General features: G+C 43.4%; 2 protein-coding genes across 2 annotated transcripts; both read left to right on the forward strand.

The window, feature by feature from the left end:
* LOC109520649 (protein FAM173A) lies at positions 1 to 2695 on the forward strand. The gene is made up of 5 exons (XM_019878011.1): positions 1 to 202; positions 717 to 821; positions 1591 to 1731; positions 1800 to 1850; positions 1922 to 2695. Exons 1-5 carry the CDS (start codon positions 35 to 37, stop codon positions 2096 to 2098), a joined length of 642 nt encoding a protein of 213 aa, XP_019733570.1. The 5' UTR covers positions 1 to 34; the 3' UTR covers positions 2099 to 2695.
* Positions 2696 to 2888: 193 nt separating this feature from the next.
* plk2b (polo-like kinase 2b (Drosophila)) lies at positions 2889 to 9480 on the forward strand. Its single transcript, XM_019878009.1, has 14 exons — positions 2889 to 3257; positions 3346 to 3453; positions 3571 to 3687; positions 4370 to 4499; positions 4593 to 4776; positions 4984 to 5182; positions 5275 to 5422; positions 5663 to 5757; positions 5957 to 6095; positions 6265 to 6345; positions 6642 to 6801; positions 6943 to 7072; positions 7150 to 7260; positions 8607 to 9480. The coding sequence occupies exons 1-14, from the start codon at positions 3072 to 3074 to the stop codon at positions 8796 to 8798; spliced, it is 1980 nt and encodes a 659-aa protein (XP_019733568.1). The 5' UTR covers positions 2889 to 3071; the 3' UTR covers positions 8799 to 9480.
* Positions 9481 to 22869: the final 13389 nt, after the last annotated feature.

Below are 22869 nucleotides of genomic sequence, written 5' to 3' on the forward strand. Positions count from 1 at the left end.
AACCGTTTGGAATGTTGTGTTTTTCTTCAGCCGAATGGAAGACTCCATCGAAGTTATCCTGCAAGACTTTGAGAAAGTCCTCCCTTTGAGCAGTCCTCATCCGTTGTTGTCGGCCTGCACCGGCGCGCTGTTCGCAGGCCTCTATGGAGTGTGGAGCCTATTCACGATGCCCGGCTTCCGCAAAATCCCATCCAACCTGAAGGTGACTCAATGTTCTTCTTTTTTTTTTTTTCCTCCGTTACATTGATGACCCGCCTGCTTGCTTTGTGAAATATCAGTTCAAATTAAGGCCGACTTGCACATTAACAATCATCTGCTTTTTTTTCTGTGTGTCGTGGTAGCAAGAAAGGTGAGCAAAGAAAAAGTGGTCGGTAAACTGGATTATATACATGACATCTTAAAGAGATGTTTTGTTGGACGTAATGCTAAATCTTTTCCACTATCAAATCAAGAAAACACGCTGATCTGGAGGTGATTGTCCTTAAGTGAGTTGTGGTTTGATGCAATTCTCCTGCAATTTATTTACCTTGTCTCGCGGATTTCTAAGATTTTGTTTTCCTTAAGATCCATGTGGGACTCAATAAATTAGAAATCGGTATACTGTTAGAATAAATCGACAAAATATATTTGTGAAATCAGTTTCTTTTATAGAATTACCGTATTGTCATCATGGGTGTCCAGCGGGTGTAAATCGATTTATGTGTACTGTGGTGCAGGTGCCCTATCTGCCCTCCAGTAGAGATCAAACACTGAACATCATGAAGCTGCTCGAGGGCCGCACAGGTCGCTTAGCAGATCTGGGATCGGGAGATGGGAGGCTGGTGCGTGAGTTGCTACGCCTTCACTACAAGTTTGTCCTGTTTAGTGTGGAATACACTTGTATTTTAGCAATTAAACTTGTGGTGGGGGCCTCCGCTACCCATCAGAGCAGAAAAAGCAGCAAGGAGGATGGGCAGGAACAGTAAATCAGACGCACTGAGGAAAAGATTCCAAAAACAAGCAAACCCCTCTCATGAATGTTATGCGAGTGTTTTGCTTTTTCTCTGGCTCGTATTCAAGTCTAGGTGTCAATTCGCCATTATGCCTTGGTCAATCATGATTAATGTTGAGTGTTTTGTTATTTTTACATTTGAACAGTGGTTAACTTCTTATTACACTTGCACTCATGACATCAAAAAATGAATCCTGCTTCAAAAAAATGCCTGTATAGTTATTTTTATTATTTTTTTATGGTGGCAGATTAGCTCAAAACCGATTATTGGATGTCTTCCAAAACTTAACAAATAAAAACAGCATTTCAGAATACCATTGTACGAATAGCATAGTTTTCTCTAAGGTTTGAAAAACGTGAAAATTGTCAGTAGGGTGTGAATGTGAGTCTGACTGGTTATATTTCTACTTTATATGCACCGTATAGTGTATTGCACTGAAAACATAATGGTCGAAGTGGACTCCAGAGCTAATGGAGATCCTAATAAATGCAAAGCACCCTGGGATTTGACCGACAACCAGCACAGCTCTATCGAAAGATGAATGGATGGAACCCCTGATGCAAAATGTTTAATGACATGAAATTGTCTCATCTCTCAGGTGTTTGCCGCCTCCTCTGCTGGCTTCAAGTGCACTGGCTTCGAGATTAACTCCATTCTTGTTGCGTATGCCAGGTCAAGGGCCCGTTGGACCGCAGTGCCTTCCAGCCAGGCTACCTTTGTTAAAAAAGACTTTTGGAAGGTAAATATATGGCTGTGGGTTGTCTATGGGTCTTGTGTTAACATTTGATGTATTTCTTCTACCCATAGTCTAATTTGTCACAGTACGACAACGTGACGGCTTTTCTAGCTACAGGAGTGGTGAGTCGAAGCTTTCTGAACGTTTCACAACAGCGGTTTGGCTGATGCGGCCTCTTCCGATGGCTCGACAGATGGAAGTTCTCGGAGAGAAGCTGCTGAAAGAACTTCCTGATGATGCCCGCGTCATCGCTTGCCGCTACCCTTTCCCCGGCTGGCCTCACCAGTCCACTCTCGGGTCAGGACTCAACCAGACATGGGCCTACGATATTGGCGTCGTGCGGTCCAGTCTGAGGGAGAGCCTCAAGTAATGTGAAAGAGCAGTTGGGGCTTGTATTTGCGCTCAGGTGACCCTCTATTTGTGCAAAGCATATTTACGCAAGATTAGGATGATGATTGAAGAGAATGACTCTTTGGCGTATATCTGAATGTCCTGCACTACTTGCTCACCTTTGATAAGTCGAAGCATTTCATGTTCGCATATGTGAATTTCATCGTAGTCGCTTTTTGTATAGCATATATATATTTTTAATGTTTCTTTAAAATGTGCTTCGTCAGGTTGATCATACTCTGACCTGGAAGTTGCACTTGAAAACAAACCCATCATGGAAGAAAATGCATCTTGAAATTTGATTTTCAGAATTCCCCCGGATCTGAGCTAAATTGCACTACACACAGCACCGCCCAGGGGGCGCTCGTGCTTCAAACAGCTGCGAAGACAAACCACTATGTGCTTGACGACTACATAAATCTAACAATACTAATACTGTCTATGTATATGTGTGTGTGTGTGTGTGTGTGTATAAAATTTCCCCTTCAAATATGCTAAGTTAAAACTAAGCTAATTGTAGACCCCTTTTTTTTTTCCCCCCGAAGTCCTAAAAAAATTTAAAAAAAATAAGTATCTGGGGTTGAACGTGTGGAGTGTGAAAAGACATATAAATATGTTTTTGGGAGTGAATGAGTTTTTAAATTTATGTTCTTAAGGATTTTTTCCATGTTTCTCTTGATGCCAAAATAAAAAAAGAATCCTGTCACAACCATTATCAACCGCTTCAGAGTTATATCTAAAACATTAGTACAGCTACTGTCTATGCTTTTGGATGCCTGAGCCCAGTACTTGCATTTTTATAGCACAGGACGTAAAGAGAAATGCTGTGACGTCACAAAAGAGGCGGAGTACAGAGGGCGACGCAGTATATAAACTGAGGCGCCTTCGTTGGGCGTGCATTGAGATTATAGCGGGACGAGTGTACAGACAGAACTCTCCTGCGCACACGATAAATGGAAGTACAGAGCACTACCGGGCTTCAGCAAGCAAAGAGCGGCAACATGTGCGAGTCGACGCCGAGGTCCTGCGAGTCTCGGCGCAAGAAAGCAGAGGAGCGCGGCGCTCCCTCGGAGATGTCTCGGATCATTACCGACCCGGCCACCGGCAAGTGCTACTGCCGGGGCAAAGTTCTGGGAAAGGTACAGAGGAAGAGAGAGATGCAGCACGTAACTTTTATGGATGTTACCAATTCAATCTTTAATACACACACCATTTTTGTCTTTGTAGGGAGGCTTTGCCAAGTGCTACGAGATGACCGACCTCTCCACCAGCAAAGTTTACGCGGCCAAAATCATCCCGCATGCCCGCGTGTCTAAGCCGCACCAACGGGAGAAGGTATCAACCCATACATGCAATATTTTTTTCCCAATTTAATCAAAACAATCCTTAAAAGAAAACGCTTTAAAAATGTGTTTTAACAATTCTGATGTTTTGTTTTCTTCCCATCTATAGATTGACAGAGAAATCGAGCTGCACCGAATACTCCATCACAAGCACATAGTGCACTTTTATCACCATTTCGAGGACAAGGACAACATTTACATCCTGCTGGAGTACTGCAGCAGAAAAGTTAGTCACATGCGCGTCTTGTAACTAGCATGAGGGGTGGGCAACCTTTTTCCCGCCGTTTACTTTGCCTGCACACTATTCCTGACCTGTGCCATTCTATCCTATTGGCTACTTGTTGCCTCCCTTCCTCACATGGCTCTGCACTGCCTTTCCAGTCCATATGGGTATCATCTAAAAAGCATGAGAAGGCATACAAATCTACCACGCCCCGTGACTTCTAATCTGTTGTACTAATGTGCTTTACCAGTTTTTCTTAATTGTATGGTAGACAAGTCCAATTGCTCTGCATTAGTGATTCCCAACCCCTCTGCCACAGCACATTAGTTTTTTCCGTGAGAGGTGCGCCGCAGGAAATTATCCGGATTCACCAAATTGGTGCAGAAATGATTATTTACTATGCATAATGTGTCTTTGGTGACTATCAGCACCAATGCTGAGTAAGTGAATTTGTTGACGACATCATCATTGCTTAAGTATATATAGCTACTTTCTGTGTCCTTTTTGTTTGCTAGTGTGTCATTTAAACTGTGCTGTGGCTCAGTAAAGGTTGGGAAATACTGCTCCCTATTGCCCACGGGACTGTAGGTTTGCAACCCCATTCATGCTTGCACCGCGCACCGACTACTCTGCATTTCTTTCCTGTGTCAAATTGCATGCCTGACTCTTGTTCTTTTTCTCGCAGTCCTTAGCACACATCCTGAAGGCCCGCAAAGTGCTGACCGAGCCAGAAGTGCGCTACTACCTGCGACAGATCGTCTCTGGCCTCAAGTACCTGCACGAGCAGGAGATCCTGCACAGGGACCTCAAACTGGGTAGGTCTTACATGCATTCAACGGCACGCGTGTCGAACAGAACGGCAGCCTCGTCATCTTGCCCGTTCTCATCTTTCCCTTTATCACATACAGGTAATTTTTTCGTAAGTGAATCCATGGAGCTGAAGGTGGGCGACTTTGGTCTGGCAGCCAAGCTGGAGCCGGCGGGGAACAGGAGGAAGACGATATGCGGGACTCCCAACTATCTTTCCCCCGAGGTGCTGAATAAGCAGGGCCACGGCTGTGAATCAGACATCTGGGCCCTTGGCTGTGTAATGTGAGTAGACTTCTAAATGAGTCCGAATGTGACCCTTCTATATCGCTGATGATACTAAACAGACAGAAAGTGCAACAAATACATTATCACTTGAAATGCACGGTCGCATTGGGATAGGATGCACCTCACCGGTGACCCCCAAATGAACAAAACTGCGATAGAAAATGGATGGCTCGAGCCTCATGAGCACCGTCTGTCCGGCTCCAGGTACACCATGCTTTTGGGAAGGCCGCCGTTCGAAACCACCAATCTGAAAGAGACGTACCGGTGCATCCGCGACGCTCGCTACTCCTTGCCCTCCTCGCTCTCGCCACAGGCCAAGCAGCTCATCGCCAGCCTGCTGGCCAAAGCGCCGGAAGACAGACCCGACCTGGAACACATCTTGAGACACGACTTCTTCACACAGGTAGGATGCAAATTTTCCAAAGGGCGGGAGCACTTTAACCTCCCTCCCTTCTTACAGCAGGTGCTGACCCACTTTGGTGTCCACTTTTGCAGGGCTTCAGTCCCGAGCGTTTGTCGGCGAGCTGTTGTCACTCCGCCCCTGATTTCCACGTTTCAAGTCCCGCCAAGAGCTTTTTCAAGAAAGCGGCAGCGGCCCTTTTTGGAGGCAGACGGGACAAGGTCAAATACTACGAGACTCTAAGTGAGTAAGACTGATTTACAGTACTGTAGCCCTCAGTGAGCATTTACCAACTTCGTCCACCTTTATCCACCACTATCACTACTATCCAAAAATGCAACACAGCAGCATGCCACATACCTCATCTGGAGCTGTTCAGAATCAATATATATCTAATGGCTTGACAGAAAAAGGAATTAAATGTTTCATAATCACCAGAGATAGCGGTGATTAAATCTTTTTTTTTTTTTTTTCTTGTTGCAGACAAGTTAACCAAAGAGGAAGAGGAGATCTACAAGCTGCAGCATGACCTGGAACGAACTGTCATCAGCCAGCAGCAGTGCAAAAAGACAGCTGAGGTAAAAAAAAAAAAAAAAAAGATTCAATTGCATTTGCAATTTTTCATACAGTCCTTAAGTGAGCAAGTTACACAGCATGTTCAGAAAGCCGGTTATTTTCAACCATTTCGGGTTGAGTCATAGTGGACGGAGATGAATCCTACTCCAAGTGCCATCGCACATTTTCAAACACTGTCGTCATGCGTTTCATCCGCCTCAGAATGGAAGTCTACTTCCGCCATCTGCCCAAAGTACCGTCGCCCTGGCAACGGAGAGCCGATCCCTGACGACGACGCGAGATACTATCCGGCTAATCGTCAGGGGGAGTCTGGGGAGTTGCAGCAGCAGCAGCAGCGAATGTGAGTTATGACGTCTGCGTTGCTACACTGGCCAATTCAATAGGGACACCCGATAGTTTAGTGACATGTCATGAAAGAGCCGTGCTAAAAATCCTGCTATATGCCTTATTCGACTTGTCATGTACAAACCAATGAAAAGCTTTAAATCCATACCCTGTCGTCCCTGAAGGTCTAGAGTACAACACCACGGGGAGCGTCGCCGACACGGTCGCCGGCGTGTTGAGGGGGTGCCTGGAGAGCATGCCTAAAGGTGAGTCGGTCACCGCCAAATGCGTCAGTCCCAACAGATCCGGTTTTGAGGTGTTGATGCTATTGTCGCTATCGCTGATCTCTATCGCTAACCAAAACAGCAGCACCTATCGATTAATTAAAGCCCCAAATCAAATGCCCGTTGTGAATACGCGCAGTGTGGAGTTAGCGACTTATCGCTTCCTCCTCCAAGCATGAATCCGAAAATGGCAGGAATGCGAATTGCAGGCCGTCTTTCTGGGAAATGGCTCCTAATCCGCCTCGTTCTCATGTTTCTTGATGTTTTCCGCCCCGCAGCCGACAACATTCCTCAGAGCGCGACTAGTTGCGGCCTTCAGTGGGTGACCAAGTGGGTGGACTATTCCAACAAGTACGGCTTTGGATACCAGTTGTCCGACCACACCGTGGGCGTTCTCTTCAACAATGGCACTCACATGAGCCTCCTGCCAGACAGAAAGTACGCGCCACCCCAAATGTTACGCTATGCAAATGTTGCCAAGTGCTGTTCAGCCATTGACTTAAAAAGTATCTATTTGAGCTTTTTAAAGGGTTTTTCCTCACTCTCACTCTTTTTATCTTTCCCCCAATTCTTCACCAGGACAATCCATTATTATGCAGAGTTGGGCCAGCGCTCTGTTTTCCCAACCTGCGAAGTTCCGGAACACTTTGTGGGCCAAGTGACCGTGCTCGAGTACTTTTCCCACTACATGGAGGAGAACCTCATGGATGTAAGATTTTCATTCATTGTGCTACGGGACGATTGCATGCCGGGGCATGTTGGATGCTAATCGTATTGCATTCTCAGGGCGGGGACCTGGGCAGTATGACGGATGCACACATGCCCAGACTCTATCTGCTCCAATGGCTCAAATCGGACCGCGCCCTCATGATGCTCTTTAATGATGGCACTTTCCAGGTAAACACACTCAGGGAAAACATGGGTGGTTGCCAGGAGCAACGAGATAACAGTACTAAACTCCTAACGACATTGTAAGAGGCAATACACCGACTGTAAATGTAACATAAAAGTAAGAACAAAAGTTCTGTTGTAATGGTAAGGTCAACTCAAATGGAATTGTTATATCTTGTGATGCAACTGGGAATTAGGACACAGTGACGCTGATGAAGTCCAACCACAGAAATATAACATAAGGTACCATTGAAGTTTTGTATAATAGACTGTATCTTGTGGTGCGTTCATGAAAACTGGGAGTTTGGAAACCTCAAAATGCAATCTGATGATCTGAAGTTTTGTCTTGTTTATCTGACGTATTTTGTGCTTTTGAAACCTTTTGAAAGATTAAATTGACAAACCTTGATCAGGACCGCCATTCGCATAGAATCGGATCAGAGTTGACATAGAGGTCTGAGTTTCTTGGAAAAGAAAGGTCAGAACAGGTGAAATACTTTAAGTGTCATGTCATGAAACCATTTTAATTGTGAAATGGGTGTTGGCTTATCATTCCTGATGAAAAGCAAGCGTTTGGAAATGAGCTCTGACGTGCGCAAACAAACGCTGTCCACAATGTTTGAAATGTCGTCATGGATACTCCGACTCAAAGTCAGATGACTGTACCGGGATGTTGCAAAAGGAGTTAAGAGGATGAATTAAAAGTGAAACCTAAACATGCGCAAGGGTCTCTGCATTTTAGGTTCATCCTGTAATTTCACACGAAAGCCCAATAATCCAAACTCTAATGTGCGGATACTGAGCCGTACTCAAGCAAATTGCACACACTCTCTGATTGCAAGTGGAAACTTTGTGTTTCAGTCCGTTACACTTTCCCGATTCAAATTTCTGATTTCGGGAATGCAAAATTGAAACTGTAAACGGGAAGCCCGGATCGGGAACACAAACAAACCCATTCTCTGGGGAAATCCTCTTTTGGTGAAGAGGAAACAAAACAAAACAAAAAAAAAATAGCACATAGCCTTGCAACTCTTCAGGGTTGTCAAACTTTTCACCGTGGTCCTCATTGTGGGCCGCTGTGAGTAAAAAAAAAAAAATCACAAATGTATCATCATCACATTATATGACGTACGCAGATTGCCCTGCTTTTGACAGGATTGAATTTCGAATCAGAAATCATGGAACATGGTGACGACTAAATATTTTAAATCAACGACCATTGTCAAACGTACGATAAGGGGTTTGACGTGAAACGGACAAAGAATTTGAAGAAAGGAAAAACAAAATTGCAGATTTTTCAGCCAAAATGAAATTTCACAAGAACCTGGACGCATGTGCTGTCATTCCCAAAGGTGAACTTTTACCACGACCACACCAAGATCATCCTGTGCTGCCAGAGGGACGAGTACATGCTGACCTACATCAACGAGGACCGCGTCTCGAAGACCTTCAAGCTCAGCTCGCTGCTGGCGTCCGGCTGCCCCGCCGACCTGCGCGAGCGCATGCGCTACTCGCTCAAAATGCTGCTGCAGAGGTGCAGCTAAGGACCTTACCCTGCACCGATGCGTGCGTGAGACACATGGACTCGCACATCCCCCGCAGAGCTCGCATCCGCCGGGGGGAGGAACTGCGCAAGTGGAATTGTGGAGGAACGACAAACCGGATATCACGAGTGACCGTATGCGATGGAGGCAAAATGAGGTTTCACTGGAGGAGAGAGGACGAGTATGTTGGACCCGGGAATGTCGGTACGATCCGGATGTTGTTGGACAATGAGAGAGAAAAGAGGATGTCTTTTGGGAAGAGCGAAAAGCTGGGCTGGCACCAGCTTGAAAATCAAAAAATTAAAAAAAAAAAAAGAGGCTGCGAGACTGTCTCACTAGAGTCAATGATGTACAGTGTAAGATAACATGCTAATATGTTGCGTGGATGGGCCAGGGTTCAAGTGTTTTTAAAAATATGTACGTCTGTTTGTTGGTGTGTGTGTCTGAGTCAGTGTGCGTGGGAGGGTTGTCATGCAAAAAAAAAAAAACAACCCAGTGATTTCTTCTCTTCGACAACTAGACTGAGCGCACAGGGGTGAGGGAGGATGGGTTTGGGTTTTTTTTTTAGAATACTTAAAGAGCCACTAGCACCCCAGTCAAAAAAAAAAAAACGATATAACTTATTGTGTACAAAAATTGACGTATTTATTTATTTAATAATAAAGTGCATTTTCTTAAAAGTGTTTGTGTGTGCGAATTGTTCTTTTTCTACCTAATCCTATGAAGAGCAGAGTGCTAAATGCAATTTGGGAAATAATTGTAAACTGAATGTGCTCCTATTTTCCATGACTTCTGATTTCAAATTCAACTTTTTTTTTTGTTCAAAATCTACAGCATACTCAATAACAAGCAAATGTATCGTGTGCGTAATACGATGAGGTGCTTATACATCAACCTCGAAACCAGAGAAACCATAACTACATGCGACCCGTGCTAAAAATGAGTTTGACACCACTGACTGAGATGTCCACTGGCCTTTTAAAGTGAGACATGAACACTGAAAAGAAAGCCAGCAAAACGGTTGAATTGCAAATTCCAAAAAGGTACACCAAGATAAATAATCCGATATTCCCAAATAAAGTTCAGCTGTTCTTTTTCCAAACATATTTGCTGTCACATTGCACAGCACAAGCAACATGGTCTATTCCAGCCTTTTGTGGGTCCACAATCTTTTTCTTGACTTCTTTGGAAAAATAGTTTGCCTTGCCAATGGTTGTATGGATATCGGAAGATAAGAAATGAATTCTTAATTGAAGTGCGCTTTAGTTGAAGTGCGCTTTATATTCATGACCAGTTGAAATCCGGGCCATTGTCATATGGGCAAAAGCCACTCTATAGAAACCAGAATTTTGGATGCTGTGGATGGAATACTCATTTCATTCAGTATAACGCACAGCGTTTTATGTTGCCGGATTTTGAATGCGTTTTTGACTCCCGTAATATTCTGCCTATTACCATGATCAATAAAACTGGAGAATGTTCATTGTAATGTAATGAGAGCCCATCAGCCGATTGCATCATATTTCATCTCAACCATTTTGCTTTTTTTTTTTTGCAGCAGCAGCATTTTGAATGTTGTTTTCCCACTCAAAAAAACAAAAACAGTTTCTGAGGGGAATGATACAACGCAATACATTCTTTATTTACATAGCGCCTTCACAACAGCTGCAGTTGTAACAAAGTACTTTACGGAACAGTAATCCAACGGAACACATAACATAAAACATTGACAGTCATAAAATCGAAATAGCTATTCCGACATACGCCTTGTTGCTTGAAGTCGCTAAATGGACCTTAATGACACTCCCCTCTCTCTTTTTCTGGTCTAAATCAAAACAAGTATGTTATCTAAACACGAGGGTTCGGAGCGAGGAAATGGTCGAGATAGAAGAGGATGTCAACAGTAAAGGCTTCAACTCAGCAAAGATTGACCTGATGTGACCTTGGCGAACTTGTCTCATGGTGACGTGACTTTAGTAAATAACGACTGCCTCCAAGCGAATTGGCGGGCCGGCAGTAGCGCTAAACTGAGATTAATTTTATGTGGTGCAACAGAGCACTGCTTAATTTTAAAACCAGATTAGCTCATTGTAAATTTAGTTTGACTAATCTCTGATTAGAGCTCATTTTAGATTAAATTAAACCTTGGTGCAACCCAACCTCAAGGGGGTATTTTATTTTGTCATTTCTAATTTGCCATATTAATTTAAATACAGGGCAGCCTGGTGGGCCAGTGGTTAGCGCGTCGACCTCACAGTGCAGAGGTAACGGGTTCAATTCCAGCTCCGGCCTCCCTGTGTGGAGTTTGCATGTTCTCCCCGGGCCTGCGTGGGTTTTCTCCGGGTACTCCGGTTTCCTCCCACTTTCCAAAAACATGCACGGCAGGCTGATTGAACACTCTAAAATTGTCCCTAGGTGTGAGTGTGAGCGTGGATGGTTGTTCGTCTCTGTGTGCCCTGCGATTGGCTGGCAACCGGTTCAGGGTGTCCCCCGCCTACTGCCCGAAGACGGCTGGGATAGGCTCCAGCACCCCCCGCGACCCTTGTGAGGATAAAGCGGAACAGGAAGTGGATGAATGGAATTTAAATACATCAAGAGGATTTGGGACTTTTTATTTTCAACCTGATTTTTTTTCCCCCTCAACCAATTCTGCCCATTAAAGCCACATTCTTTTTCCATTGTTTTCAAAAGTACTAATTGTAATCCCTCAAGTGAAAAAAAATTGGGTTTTTTTTCATTTTAATGTTTTTTTGTTTTTTTTTCCAGTTGACTAATTTCCGGATATGTTTGACTCTCACTGAATTGAAAAGATCCATTCAACGGCAAACTCAAATGAGAGGGGAAAACGTGCGGTTCTTCTCTCCGTCTTTGTGAACGTCAGTCAGAGGTCAATTCGATGCATCTCACACCAAAATGTTCCGATTTATGCTTCCGCTGAGCACCTCTTTACCTCTGCAGCTCGCTCGCTTACTTATATAACGACTGCAGTCCGGTGTCGAGGCTTGAGTCATCCACTTCAGAGGTTCCCTCGGAATATCGGTGCTCAGCGGAGCTCAATAATACATGGCTCAAGCGTAGACCATCCCCGTGCGGGGAGGGCGGAACAAGAAGTCAAGGTCCACGTGAGGGAAGGAGTGGGAATTATTCATGCTTTTTGACGGTCATGCACACTCCAAATAGACGGCGGATGTTGACATTGCGTGGCATTCAATGGCGTTTTGACCTTGCAACCTCGCATTTTGTTTGGTCCAAAAGGAACTGAAATAATGATAGTGTTTCAAATGATCGGAATTGTCTTCATATTTTTTTTTTTTTTTAACGTTTCAACACTTTCTTTCATACCCAAAAAATAAATGTCAACTTTGACCTCAATAATCTTTTTTTTTTTCGTAATCATGCAGCCCTAGCTTGGGCCATGCAGTTTATAGCCAGCCTAAGTTGCAAATTATGACGCAGCATTGCTCCGAAAAGTCCTTTGAGCTAGTTTGTCTTGGTTGGTTGTGATTTGGAAGCAATTATGCATATCTTTGAACCACATGGTGAACTCTGTGCTTGTTATTACCGGCTAATTACCTGCTTTTATAATTGGTCACATGGTTCCAGTAAATGGTGAAATGTCGTAGACTTCCTCGTTTCTACATGACCTGATTTCGTTCATGCTGCGAGTAGAAATAGATCTTTTCACCCCCCCCTCCTCAAAACCCGCCGTTTTCCGTTTCTGTTTATTCCGTTGCAACAAAGTCGAACCCAATTGTAACCACAGCTTCCAAGTTTCTCCGCCCACAAGGAAGCAACGCGCCGTTGCAGAAGATAAATGAGCTGAATTTAGGTGTGAAGATAATTGCTGTTTTGCAGAAGCAACAGTCCAGAAGACACGGCGTTCCGTACATACCAACGAATCCAGGGGCGTGTGCTCCTGTCTAATCGTTCCACTTACCTAAATCAAATGTGTCAACATGTCTGCCAACTGTCTATCCGCCCAAAACCTTGACCGGTATTGCGCAACCAACGACACATGTCGTAAATATTTCTCGGTGTGGACAAACGAGTGTGACTCAAACCACAGGCGACAAATTCCACCTGAGTTCTGACATACTTGGCCCCCAAAAAAGTTGAGTCTGATTCTAACCATGCATCATGCGGCATTCTATTTCTAAAAGTTTTCTGTTTCCCTTTCAAGCAGTGTCGTGTAATGCCCTGGAAGACGTTGAGCAAAGCTCCCCTTGAAATGTGCCGAGTCATTAAATGCAGCCCTGCCTAGTTGAGTAAGGAAGCGCGGCAGGCCTCAAAGCTACGTTTCAAACGAGTGACTCACTGAAGAGTTGGGTGCAGAAAGCAAATTCGACACAGACATGTCCCAAGTTCCAAGGGAGGGGCCGCATTGCTCAACAAGTGTTAATGCTCGCAAACACTCGCAAATCCTTAACATTTCACATCCTGGTGACTCAAACTTGGAGTCGTTGCAAATCAATGCAGACGTTTAACAAGTGGCCATGTGGCAGAACCATACACAGTCTGCCGCCACCTCCTCACGCTAGTTAGCACGGCTTGAATTTTCCTCGTATCGGTCCGGCCATACACTCCTGTGGAGCGGCATACAATATAGCGGCGGCGTATGCTGGCATGGATACCAGACTTTGGTTTAAATGCCATTGATGAATTCTTCCAAATATGGAAAATCCTGCATGGCCAACTGTCGCTTGTCAGGTGACGTTCACCACGGCGTCAGAGCCTCCTGCGTACGACTCCGGCACATTCTTCCCCCTCCCATTGAAAAAAAAAAAAGCCGCGTACCCTTAAATGAGCATGACGTGAGGTCAGAGTCGTCAAGCACAGTATTTCCGCGCCGGGCCAATCAAACTCCATCACGTCTCGCTCTTAAATGGGCAGACTGCAACCGAGCTGAGTGGGAGACACGCCGCTGCTTCCATGGCAACCGCCTCTCTCGCAAGCGCTCTCTCATTGTCGTCCCCCGCGTGTAAACATCTGCAGTCCATTTGGTCTCTCTGTTTTAGTCATCACTCATCGTGGGCCAAACGCTGTCGTCAGATTATGTCATGTATGCGGTGCGCAGGTTTCTCCACCTGAATGAAAGAAATTCACTTTTCGAGGAGACGCGTGTGCTGCCATTACAAAACGTTTGACAGGTGGGAAACGAGTACAGTTGTACCTCTACTTACGAACGTCCCTTCATATGAAACTTCCAAGTTACGAAACGTCTCAACAGGAAAATATTGCCTCTTGCTACGAAAGAAATTTCAAGATACGAAAGGTAAAAATACAGTATGGGCTGCTAATCGCAACATACTTATAGCTACTCTGCCATTGGCTATTACAGAGCATCTTCCTGGCATCCCATTGGCTAAGAGGGACTTCTACCGTATGTGCCGATGCAGCGTCCTCGTCATTTGCCCCTCCGGCCATGAGGTGTTCCCATAGTTTTACGTAAATGTGAATCACCCAGAAAAAGCGTTCACCAGTCGGGCGATCGCTCACCACACGCGTCTCTATTTACAAAATTTTCGAGTTAAGAAATTTCTTCCAGAACCAATTAATTTCGTAAGTAGAGGTACCACTGTATATTATAATTGTAAGTAAATGAAATAAATCTGAAGACAAGGCATTGAATACAAATAATATGAGTGACACATAAAACTAAATATCCGATGAAAAAAAATGCCGGGACTGTAAAACCTTGTGGAGCAACATCCAATTATCAACATAATGTGTATCATTTAATAATCGATGATATAAAATATGATTAATAACCAGTAGAAAATTTAAAATGATACATGATCATCCTTTACAGATGCAATATTAGGATAAAAATCCATGTCAAAATAATATACTTGAAATCTACTTTTCTCTTCATAAATCCACAACTCATCTTTTGAATGTGCTAATAGTGGGGATGGACATTTGGCGAGAGTTTTAAATGCAGAAAATTTTTTTTTTTGATTTTGAGAATAATGTTGAATTCTTTTATCAATGAAAATCAGTTGTCTTGACTCAACCTAAAATGACAAACTAGTTGTGATTTAATCAAATGGGCTTCTGCTTCTCCTAATTCTTGATCACGAAATGGATCATTAGGTCGTGGATGTCTCGCACTTGTCATGTCGGCTAATCGTGTACCTTCCGTAACCATGTAAGGACTTGCGGTGTTGCCTTTGCGTGTGGGCGTTACGCTTAACGGAGGATGCCGAGCTGCAGGCGGGTGTCATGCCTCGCCAAGAAAGTCGACATGCGTGATGAGCCACAAACAGCTGGACACACTTTCTGATGCAGTGATACGATGACTCTCGATAATTGGAAGTTGTGCGCCGTGCGCCTGTTTGTGGCAGCTAAAAGCCCACCTGGAGTATCAAGACTCAAGTGTGACGAACACCACCTCGTGTGTGCCTGCACGGCATGTCTGTTAGCAGGTTGTCTGCAGACTTTTATCTCATAGGGGCTGTTTACATGACACTACGTTATCTGAGGGGGGAAAAAAAAAAAGATAAAATGCTTGCTGGTTTTGGTTTGCTTTGTTTACGTGGAAGCGCTGCTTTGTAGTCTTAAGACTGAAAGCGGGTTTCAAAGTGTGAGCATCTGAAAAGAATACCGTTAACCTTATAAATAGTGTAAGTGGTTGTCTGGGAAAATAAGGAAGATATGTTCAAGTCCATTCGAAAAAAAGAAAAAAAACAGAACCTTTTGACTTCTATCGCCGTCAATGGCAGCCATTCAAATAATGGCGGACGACATTGCGTTGAGTTTGTGGTTATAACTCCAAAGTTCAAGGTTTCCACTGACTACAATGCTAGCTGGTTCCCAATCAAATGCCCAACCACTAAGATGTTCCATTTTAATAGAAGCCTTTGAGTTTTCATTTTAACTTGAATGTATAAGTACAGCCATCGATAACTGCCGTTTGGCTGCTTTTTTTGAATTGTGATCCAACAATACGGCCGTATACTGTCCTGAAACACGATAGTGCAACGCTGTTCCTCACGTCAGGGTTCCACTTAATTTGGCACGGCTTTCTTCGTGGGCGTGCAACGTACGCATTTGTTGATTTATCAGTTCAGAGTTTTTATCACGTCGGTCTTTTCCTGATGAAAATTTCACACAATGTTGACATATTGTCACCATTTCACCAAGTGTCCACAGGGGCAGAGTAAAGTAAAAATGTTCCAAGATCCGAAACTGTGATGGTGAACCCGATGAAAATATGGAAAAATCCTGTTTAACATGTTGCGACACTTCTACGAACTGTCAATGATTAAGCCTTGGGAGGGGTCTACACTCCTGTTCATAGGGACAACCTTTTCTTCTTACCAGTGTAAACAGTTTCTAGGATTCCACCCACAGTATCGGTATGTTTTCATTCAATAGCAACTCTCCCCTCGCAAGTTTTGCCTGAGCTATGTTCGGACATGCCTCAGTCAAACCCTCCCAAATCAAGAATGACGATAGGGCATTCCTTTCTCCTGGCAGTCCTTCTTCTCTGAGGCTCTTCATTCACGGGAGAATAATAAGCGGTAACCGTGTGAGGGTGTTTTTGTCACAGAGAATAACGGAATAATTTCACAGTTATTGTAACCCAAATAAATAAATGGCAAATATGTGTATAATGTCCAAAAAAGTTTTGTCGTTTATTATTATTTTTGCCTCACGGGATGCTACGATCAGTCGGTGACCGCGAATTATCGGTCGTGAAAAAAATGTGCGATCGGCGAACACGATGAAAGCCTTTAATGGCCGATCGTAGTAGTGCTCATCTTTGTGTTTAATCCGGAAAGGACATTTGCAAACAGCTGCTTGTACTTGGAGAAAATAACAATTGCCCTTATTTTTTCACATGTTACAAACCAACCTAACTGAATCCTGATTTTTTTGGTGCATTTTCTATTTGAACTAACGTCCTGTTTTTCAATAATAAAAGGATAGGAATTTAACAACTGTTTTTTTTATAAAATCGGATTGATGAATGAATTGAGAAAAAAAGGATTAATTGATTATTAAAGAAAAATCGGTAGTTGTAGCTCTAAAATTGAAAACGCTACACCGAATCTATGTGATCGTTATCTGCATCGGTATTGGCCGATCATGCTCATGGGTGATCGGTATCGGTTTCAGCAGCTTAAAACCCTGATCGGAACATCCCTACCCTACATTTTTTTAATAGGTTATTCACATTATTTAGGTAGTTAAGGTGACACAGTGTTGCTTCACAATGCTGACGTGAGTGCTGACTCAGAAGTGAGACAAACGCCGTATCGCCTGGTAAAGCCAATGAGGGAGGGACTGCGTGAATGGTTTTCACCTCCAAATGGTGTTTAAAATGCTTTGAGATGTTTGTGAAAGTGAGAGTTGAAAAGGCACACGCACGATTTGCAAGTATTTTCTGAATTTCAAGGATACTTCCCCGTTCTCAGACACTGAGGCCCGGGTACATTTGGATGCTTTCTTTTGCAACACATAAGAAAAATGAAACCATGCTCAGTGGCTCTGTCATACATCACAGCCAATTGGTGTTGAAAATTAATGACCAAATATGAGGAGTGAAGTTAAATAAATGAGTTTGTGGCAGGCACATTCACAACTCAATGGCAAGTGTCAAGCTGCTTAGTAAGCTGCTTAGTGTTTGCCAGACTGAGGGAGATATGCACTATTAAAAAAAAATAGGCAACATAATTATTTGCTAGTTATCCTTGTTTTCAGGCAGAAGAGTAAAAAGATTGTGCCTGAACTTGTCAAAAGAATGAGGATGGAAGTGGATGTGATCAGACCAATCAAAATTGCTCCCCTACTGACTTTTTGGGTGGTTTTAACTACTTCTGCCACTAGGGGCACTGTACTGTACTGTAATGCAATTTTGGGTGGTTTTAACTACTTCCACCACTAGGGGCACTGCACTGCATTGGAATACAATCACTGGGGCAGAATACTTGTGGTCACCCAAGTTACGGCGACATTCGAGTTCACCACTCATTTGAGCTTTTCGAGACTGAAATCTGATTGGACGAAAAGCACGATGTGCTTCTATGTCAATCTCATCTGTCCAGGGATGTCAGAATCAGCAGAATCTGATTTCAAATTTGTCCTCCCCGAGCCAGAATGCTCTCCCTCTCGATGACATCTGCATTTTTCCAGTCCTGTGAGCAGAGCACAACTCACTCCAGCTAGCTTTGCATAGCAAAACATGGCTGGAGTGATTTTGCACAAAATAAATACATATAATAGTCAGTCATGTGGTGAGTAGATATGTATTTTTTTGAAATGCGCTTTGTTTTTGTCATGTTATTCAATAAACTGCTTCAGATGGTGCACATGGCCCAGTTCCCCGCTGTTGTATCGCACTTGATATCACATTGATAGTTTCTGTCATGGTGAACAGTAACTGTAAATGACTGTATGTTTGTGGTCACGTGTTAGCTTGAAGCTTAGTAATATATGCCATGCTAGTCAGGGCATCTTGTCTAACCGCATTCCATATCCTGCATTTGCTTTGTAAAATGGCTCGCCGTTCTTGCAAGGGGGTCGGACCGATCCCTGCCACCAATCGTAAAACCCCACGAGTAGCTAATGACACTCGAAAAAGGTTTCCAACTGCCTATTGTAATAGCTCCACCAGCAAGTATACCCCAAATTCTGTTCACACAACAATATGATATGATTTGAAACTCTTCTCCCATGGCCCTTAAATGGTCTTTAGAGTTAAGATTATTTGATTGAAAAATGCCCGTGAAAGAGCCCATTTGGCGAAGACTCTCTGAAACTTCCGCTCCCAACTCAAGTCGGAATCTAGTCCCTCCCTGACATACAGAGCTTATGTCTCTGTCACTTCAATGTGCTTAGTTGAACATCAGTTTACTCTCCCGTACTACTCTCCAATTTAGACGTGCCGGAGCCTATCCCAATTGTTTTAGGGCAGTAGGCAGGGTACACCCTGAACTGGTTGCCACCCAATCGCAGGGCACACATCGACAAACAACAATCATTCACACTCATAATCACACCTAGGCCATTTATCCATAATTATGTCACCTACATGTTTTGTCTCAAAACACTGGCCGGAATCATGACGCTGCTAAGCATTATGATGTGTGTAACTCCATTTTAGAAATGCGCCTGGTTTCTCTTTTCTCCTCAAACAGCTGCCTGTCGTGCAGCTCAAATGTTTGAAATCCCCCCATTCAGGCGCTCCGCCCGACATAACATGTTGACACCCCATCTGGGGATTGCTGTCATTAATAATGCATTGGGATTTTAGTCTTGGAAGATTATGTCGCATGAAGACATGTTGTCTTTTTGTAAATGCATCGCGTCGGCCTCTAAGGTGTAACGCGACACTACAAACGTCTGAGCCCTTTTCAGCGCAGACATTTTGTCTTGGGTAACAGTGCTTGCACTATGACCTACAAGCAGTAATGCTACACGGCCGACATCTGAGCTTCTGGTGCGTTTTAATGATGTTTAGTTCTGCTTGATTGTGCACTCTAAGCTTGCCCAAGTAATCATTTCATTGGGTATGTTGGTAATGGATGGTTTTGGTTTTGTGGGCATACCATAAGAAGAATTGTCAGCTCAAAACTAGAATGCTATGTGGAGGAAGAAAAATACATTTTAGAGTTTGTAATTACTGCCTCTGGAGTACCACAAGGTTTGGTACTAGGGCCATGTACAACTACTAAATAACGTTGTTTCATAGTCCCATGAAAAGCTTTTTTTGGGGGAGGGGGGGTTGAATTGTCAGTCTGAAATACAAATCAGTTTTTTTATTAATTATTTATTTGGAGCAATAAATACAGTAGAGTATTTCATAAAACACATGACAACCACAGTTAATCAGGACGTTTAAAACGATTGTGCAAAGGAAGCTAACATGTCCTACCTACATTGTTTCAAGAGTGTATCATGAGTGATCCCAATCACAAAGAATATAACACCTTGTCACATTTTTAAAAAAATTTACGAAGAAATTGTTGAGATTAATCAACTCTCTCCAAGACAATTTGCACCCTTGTGAGGCTTTTTCACGAGACACTGTGTCATTCTTGTGCAAATACCGGGCAAACAAAGAGGGGGATTTCAGGAACGACATAGATGACGCAGGAGCCTCACAGCAAGAATGTTTTCACTCTTCTTACTAATCAACTGATGGCGCACAAGAGAAAACGGTACACTGGAGAAAGAGCCAATTAATGTGCGGATGCAGGAATGTGAGCACTTGTCTGTCTATTCATGATTGTCTGTCCCACAGCTGCACGGGACTCGAATTAACTTTGGGGTACATTATCCACTTTTTCAAATGAATAGAACAGGACAGAATATAGTAAGCCACATAATCGGGAAATTCCAGTTTTGCTCCAACAAAGTGAACGGTGGCAGGACATATACCGATACATCATATGCAAAACGTGTGAAATATGTAGCAATAGTAGAAATAGAGAAATAGTATATATCAACAGTGAGAGCATAATCACTGTAGCCATTATGAATAATAATTAGGTGATACAAAGGCTTATTGTGTTTCCTACAACGGGCTACTGACATGAGTTAACAAAAAAAGCTGCAGCTCCGAGCGACTTGCGCGAGACTTGCACAGCACAAAATGACAGCTCAATTTTTCTCATCTTTATGCTGAATAGTTTAGACGAAATGATTTCACGATAAGCCTCATTTTCTTTATCTCCCAGTTGAGCGCTTAGACAAAAAGAATCAATTGATGATAAACCGCAACATCGGATAAATGGACAGAAGTCATTATTGTATGATAATGGACGCTCCGGAGAATCAAAATAGACTGTCAGTGCGATTGAGGGAGGGTGTTTCCAAAGTAGGTCTAAACTATTTGACAGGCCACATACGACAGCTCTTATCATGTGTGACGTTATCACACAGTCTCCCAATATGACATCTTGCCCAAACCTTTTTTCTCGTAGTAGTACCAGACTGACCTGAAAGAGGCAGCATGATGCCACAAAGCCTACAGACTGCTCCAAAATATGTACAAAGAAGAAAGCGTACCAGTCGTGAAATAGAAGCTAGGCTGACTGTTAGCTTATCTGTTAGCAAAGATTTTAGTGACAAAATCTTCTTTCGGTTTTTACATTTTTGACCTAGTGGTTTTAAATAGTGAACATTTACATTTTTCAGACAAGCAGAAGAATTTCCGGTGGAAAGGTGTGGATGGTTACATATTACCGGTCTTCTGTCAGTGTTACCGCTGTGCGTTAGCTTAACAACCGGAAGTTAGCACGGCGTTCGTCGTACCCCGCAAATGCAGAAATGGTTGACTGACAATATACCCAAACGAAAAAAAAAAAAAAAAAACTAAAAATAATTTATCAATTACTTCTAATTATGCTGTTAGAGTAACAATATGCCCAGTGATTGACTGACAACCAGTCGAGGGAGCTCAGCTGCCACCTGAGTGAGGACAAGTCAATACAAAAAAAAAAAAAACAAAAGCCATCATGTGAGTAGTTGCTCATGATTGAAGGTTTTGCTTTTGCAGCTGCAGGTGTGCGAGTACACACAAGCCATCACACCTTCCCTTCCAACAGGAAAGACTTGGCTGTCTAAGCACAAGGCTTCCTGCAGCATGAATGATCCCAAATGGTGGTTTCCTGCCAGAGAGCTTCCTGAGCTAATGAGCCACTGCAGGCCTCACCACAATGGAAGCATGCAGCTGCCGAGACCTTCTATGTGCGGATGTGTTTGTTGGACTAGAGAGACGATTTGTCATTTTACATAAAAAAGTGAGACCTCCGTCATACAAGTGATCTTTTAAAATATATCTATTTTTTGTTTTGTTTTGCGCACTCGCTCGCTGTTAATCCTGCAGCTGAGTGGGTGGAGGCGAGTGGCCACGCTTCCTGCACAACAGGAAGTCAAGTGCAGGGCAAGAGAGCGAGGAGGGGCTTGAATGGGGTTGATAGATGAGCTCATTTTAACCCATTCTGTCCACTTCCCTCGACAGGTGCACTTCAGCCTTTCAGTGAAGCAGGAAAAAAAAAAAGTAAAACATCACAGGCGCTTTTTGTGTTTGCTTTCGATTGATTACGCTTTTGTTGTTGTTGTTGTTGTTGTTGGTTGCGGGAAGTACTGAATGAACACTGAAAGAAGTGTCATGCGGTTGCTGTTCTTCCACTTTCCCAATTTACAATCAGACCCGGCCGACTGGCTGCGGCACGCTCAACAAACAGAAAGAGAAATTGGAGAGATTAGATCCTATCTGAAAGTCCATCATTCCCCCAGAGTGAGAGTTTGCATAAAGTAATGAACATGTTCGAAAGGTGCCTTTTCACAGATAAAACTTTTAATGAATTTATTCCAATAGTTCATTTTACAAGGAAGAATACATAACGGATGGCTGTGATTTTGTGCACCGGTTTGAATTTATTTTGAATAATTAATACATACACAGGGCGGTCCAGTGGTTAGCGCATCGACCTCACAGTGCAGAGGTACCAGGTTCAATTCAAGCTCCGGCGTCCCTGTGTGGAGTTTGCATGTTCTCCCCCAGCTTGCGTGGGTTTTCTCCGGGTGCTCCGGTTTCCTCCCACATTCCAAAAACATGCATGGCATGTTGAACACTCTAAATTGTCCCTAGGTGTGAATGTGACCACGGGTGGTTGTTCGTCTGTGTGGTTCAGGGTGTCCCCCGCCTACTGCCCGAAGACGGCTGGGATAGGCTCCAGCACCCCCGCGACCCTTGTGAGGACAAAGCGGATCGGTAAATGAATGAATGCATGAATAATACATAAACAGTATAATACATAAAGTTAACAAAGTCCCTTCTCAATTTCAACAATTTATTCCAAAAGCATTTGACAAGCTATCAGATTTATTGCACAAGGAAGTTGTCAAAGTTTTTATTTACATTGGCTTTGTGTGTTTCTGTCACCCTGTTCATTCATGATTTGCTTTGCCCATGTGGCACAGCAGGACAAAACCAAGGACAAAGACTCCTGGTCGCTACTGTTCATGCGCATACCCATGACCCTGTTTTACACACCGTACGTACCCTTAAATAGTTTGTGGTGCTCAAGATTCTAGCGTGTTTTTGATTTGACAAGGG

The sequence above is a fragment of the Hippocampus comes genome, unplaced genomic scaffold (genome assembly GCF_001891065.2).
Source record: "Hippocampus comes isolate QL1 unplaced genomic scaffold, H_comes_QL1_v1.1 scaffold13, whole genome shotgun sequence".
Taxonomy (NCBI): domain Eukaryota; kingdom Metazoa; phylum Chordata; class Actinopteri; order Syngnathiformes; family Syngnathidae; genus Hippocampus; species Hippocampus comes.

Bases quoted from the DNA above. Each gene is read 5' to 3' on its own strand.
- plk2b (XM_019878009.1), top strand. From the start codon at position 3,072: ATGGAAGTACAGAGCACTACCGGGCTTCAGCAAGCAAAGAGCGGCAAC. The intron at 5,758-5,956 runs GTAAAAAAAAAA...CATCCGCCTCAG, and splicing joins AGTGCAAAAAGACAGCTGAG to AATGGAAGTCTACTTCCGCC. The intron at 7,261-8,606 runs GTAAACACACTC...TCATTCCCAAAG, and splicing joins TTAATGATGGCACTTTCCAG to GTGAACTTTTACCACGACCA.
- LOC109520649 (XM_019878011.1), top strand. From the start codon at position 35: ATGGAAGACTCCATCGAAGTTATCCTGCAAGACTTTGAGAAAGTCCTC. The intron at 822-1,590 runs GTGCGTGAGTTG...CTCATCTCTCAG, and splicing joins GATCGGGAGATGGGAGGCTG to GTGTTTGCCGCCTCCTCTGC. The intron at 1,851-1,921 runs GTGAGTCGAAGC...ATGGCTCGACAG, and splicing joins CTTTTCTAGCTACAGGAGTG to ATGGAAGTTCTCGGAGAGAA.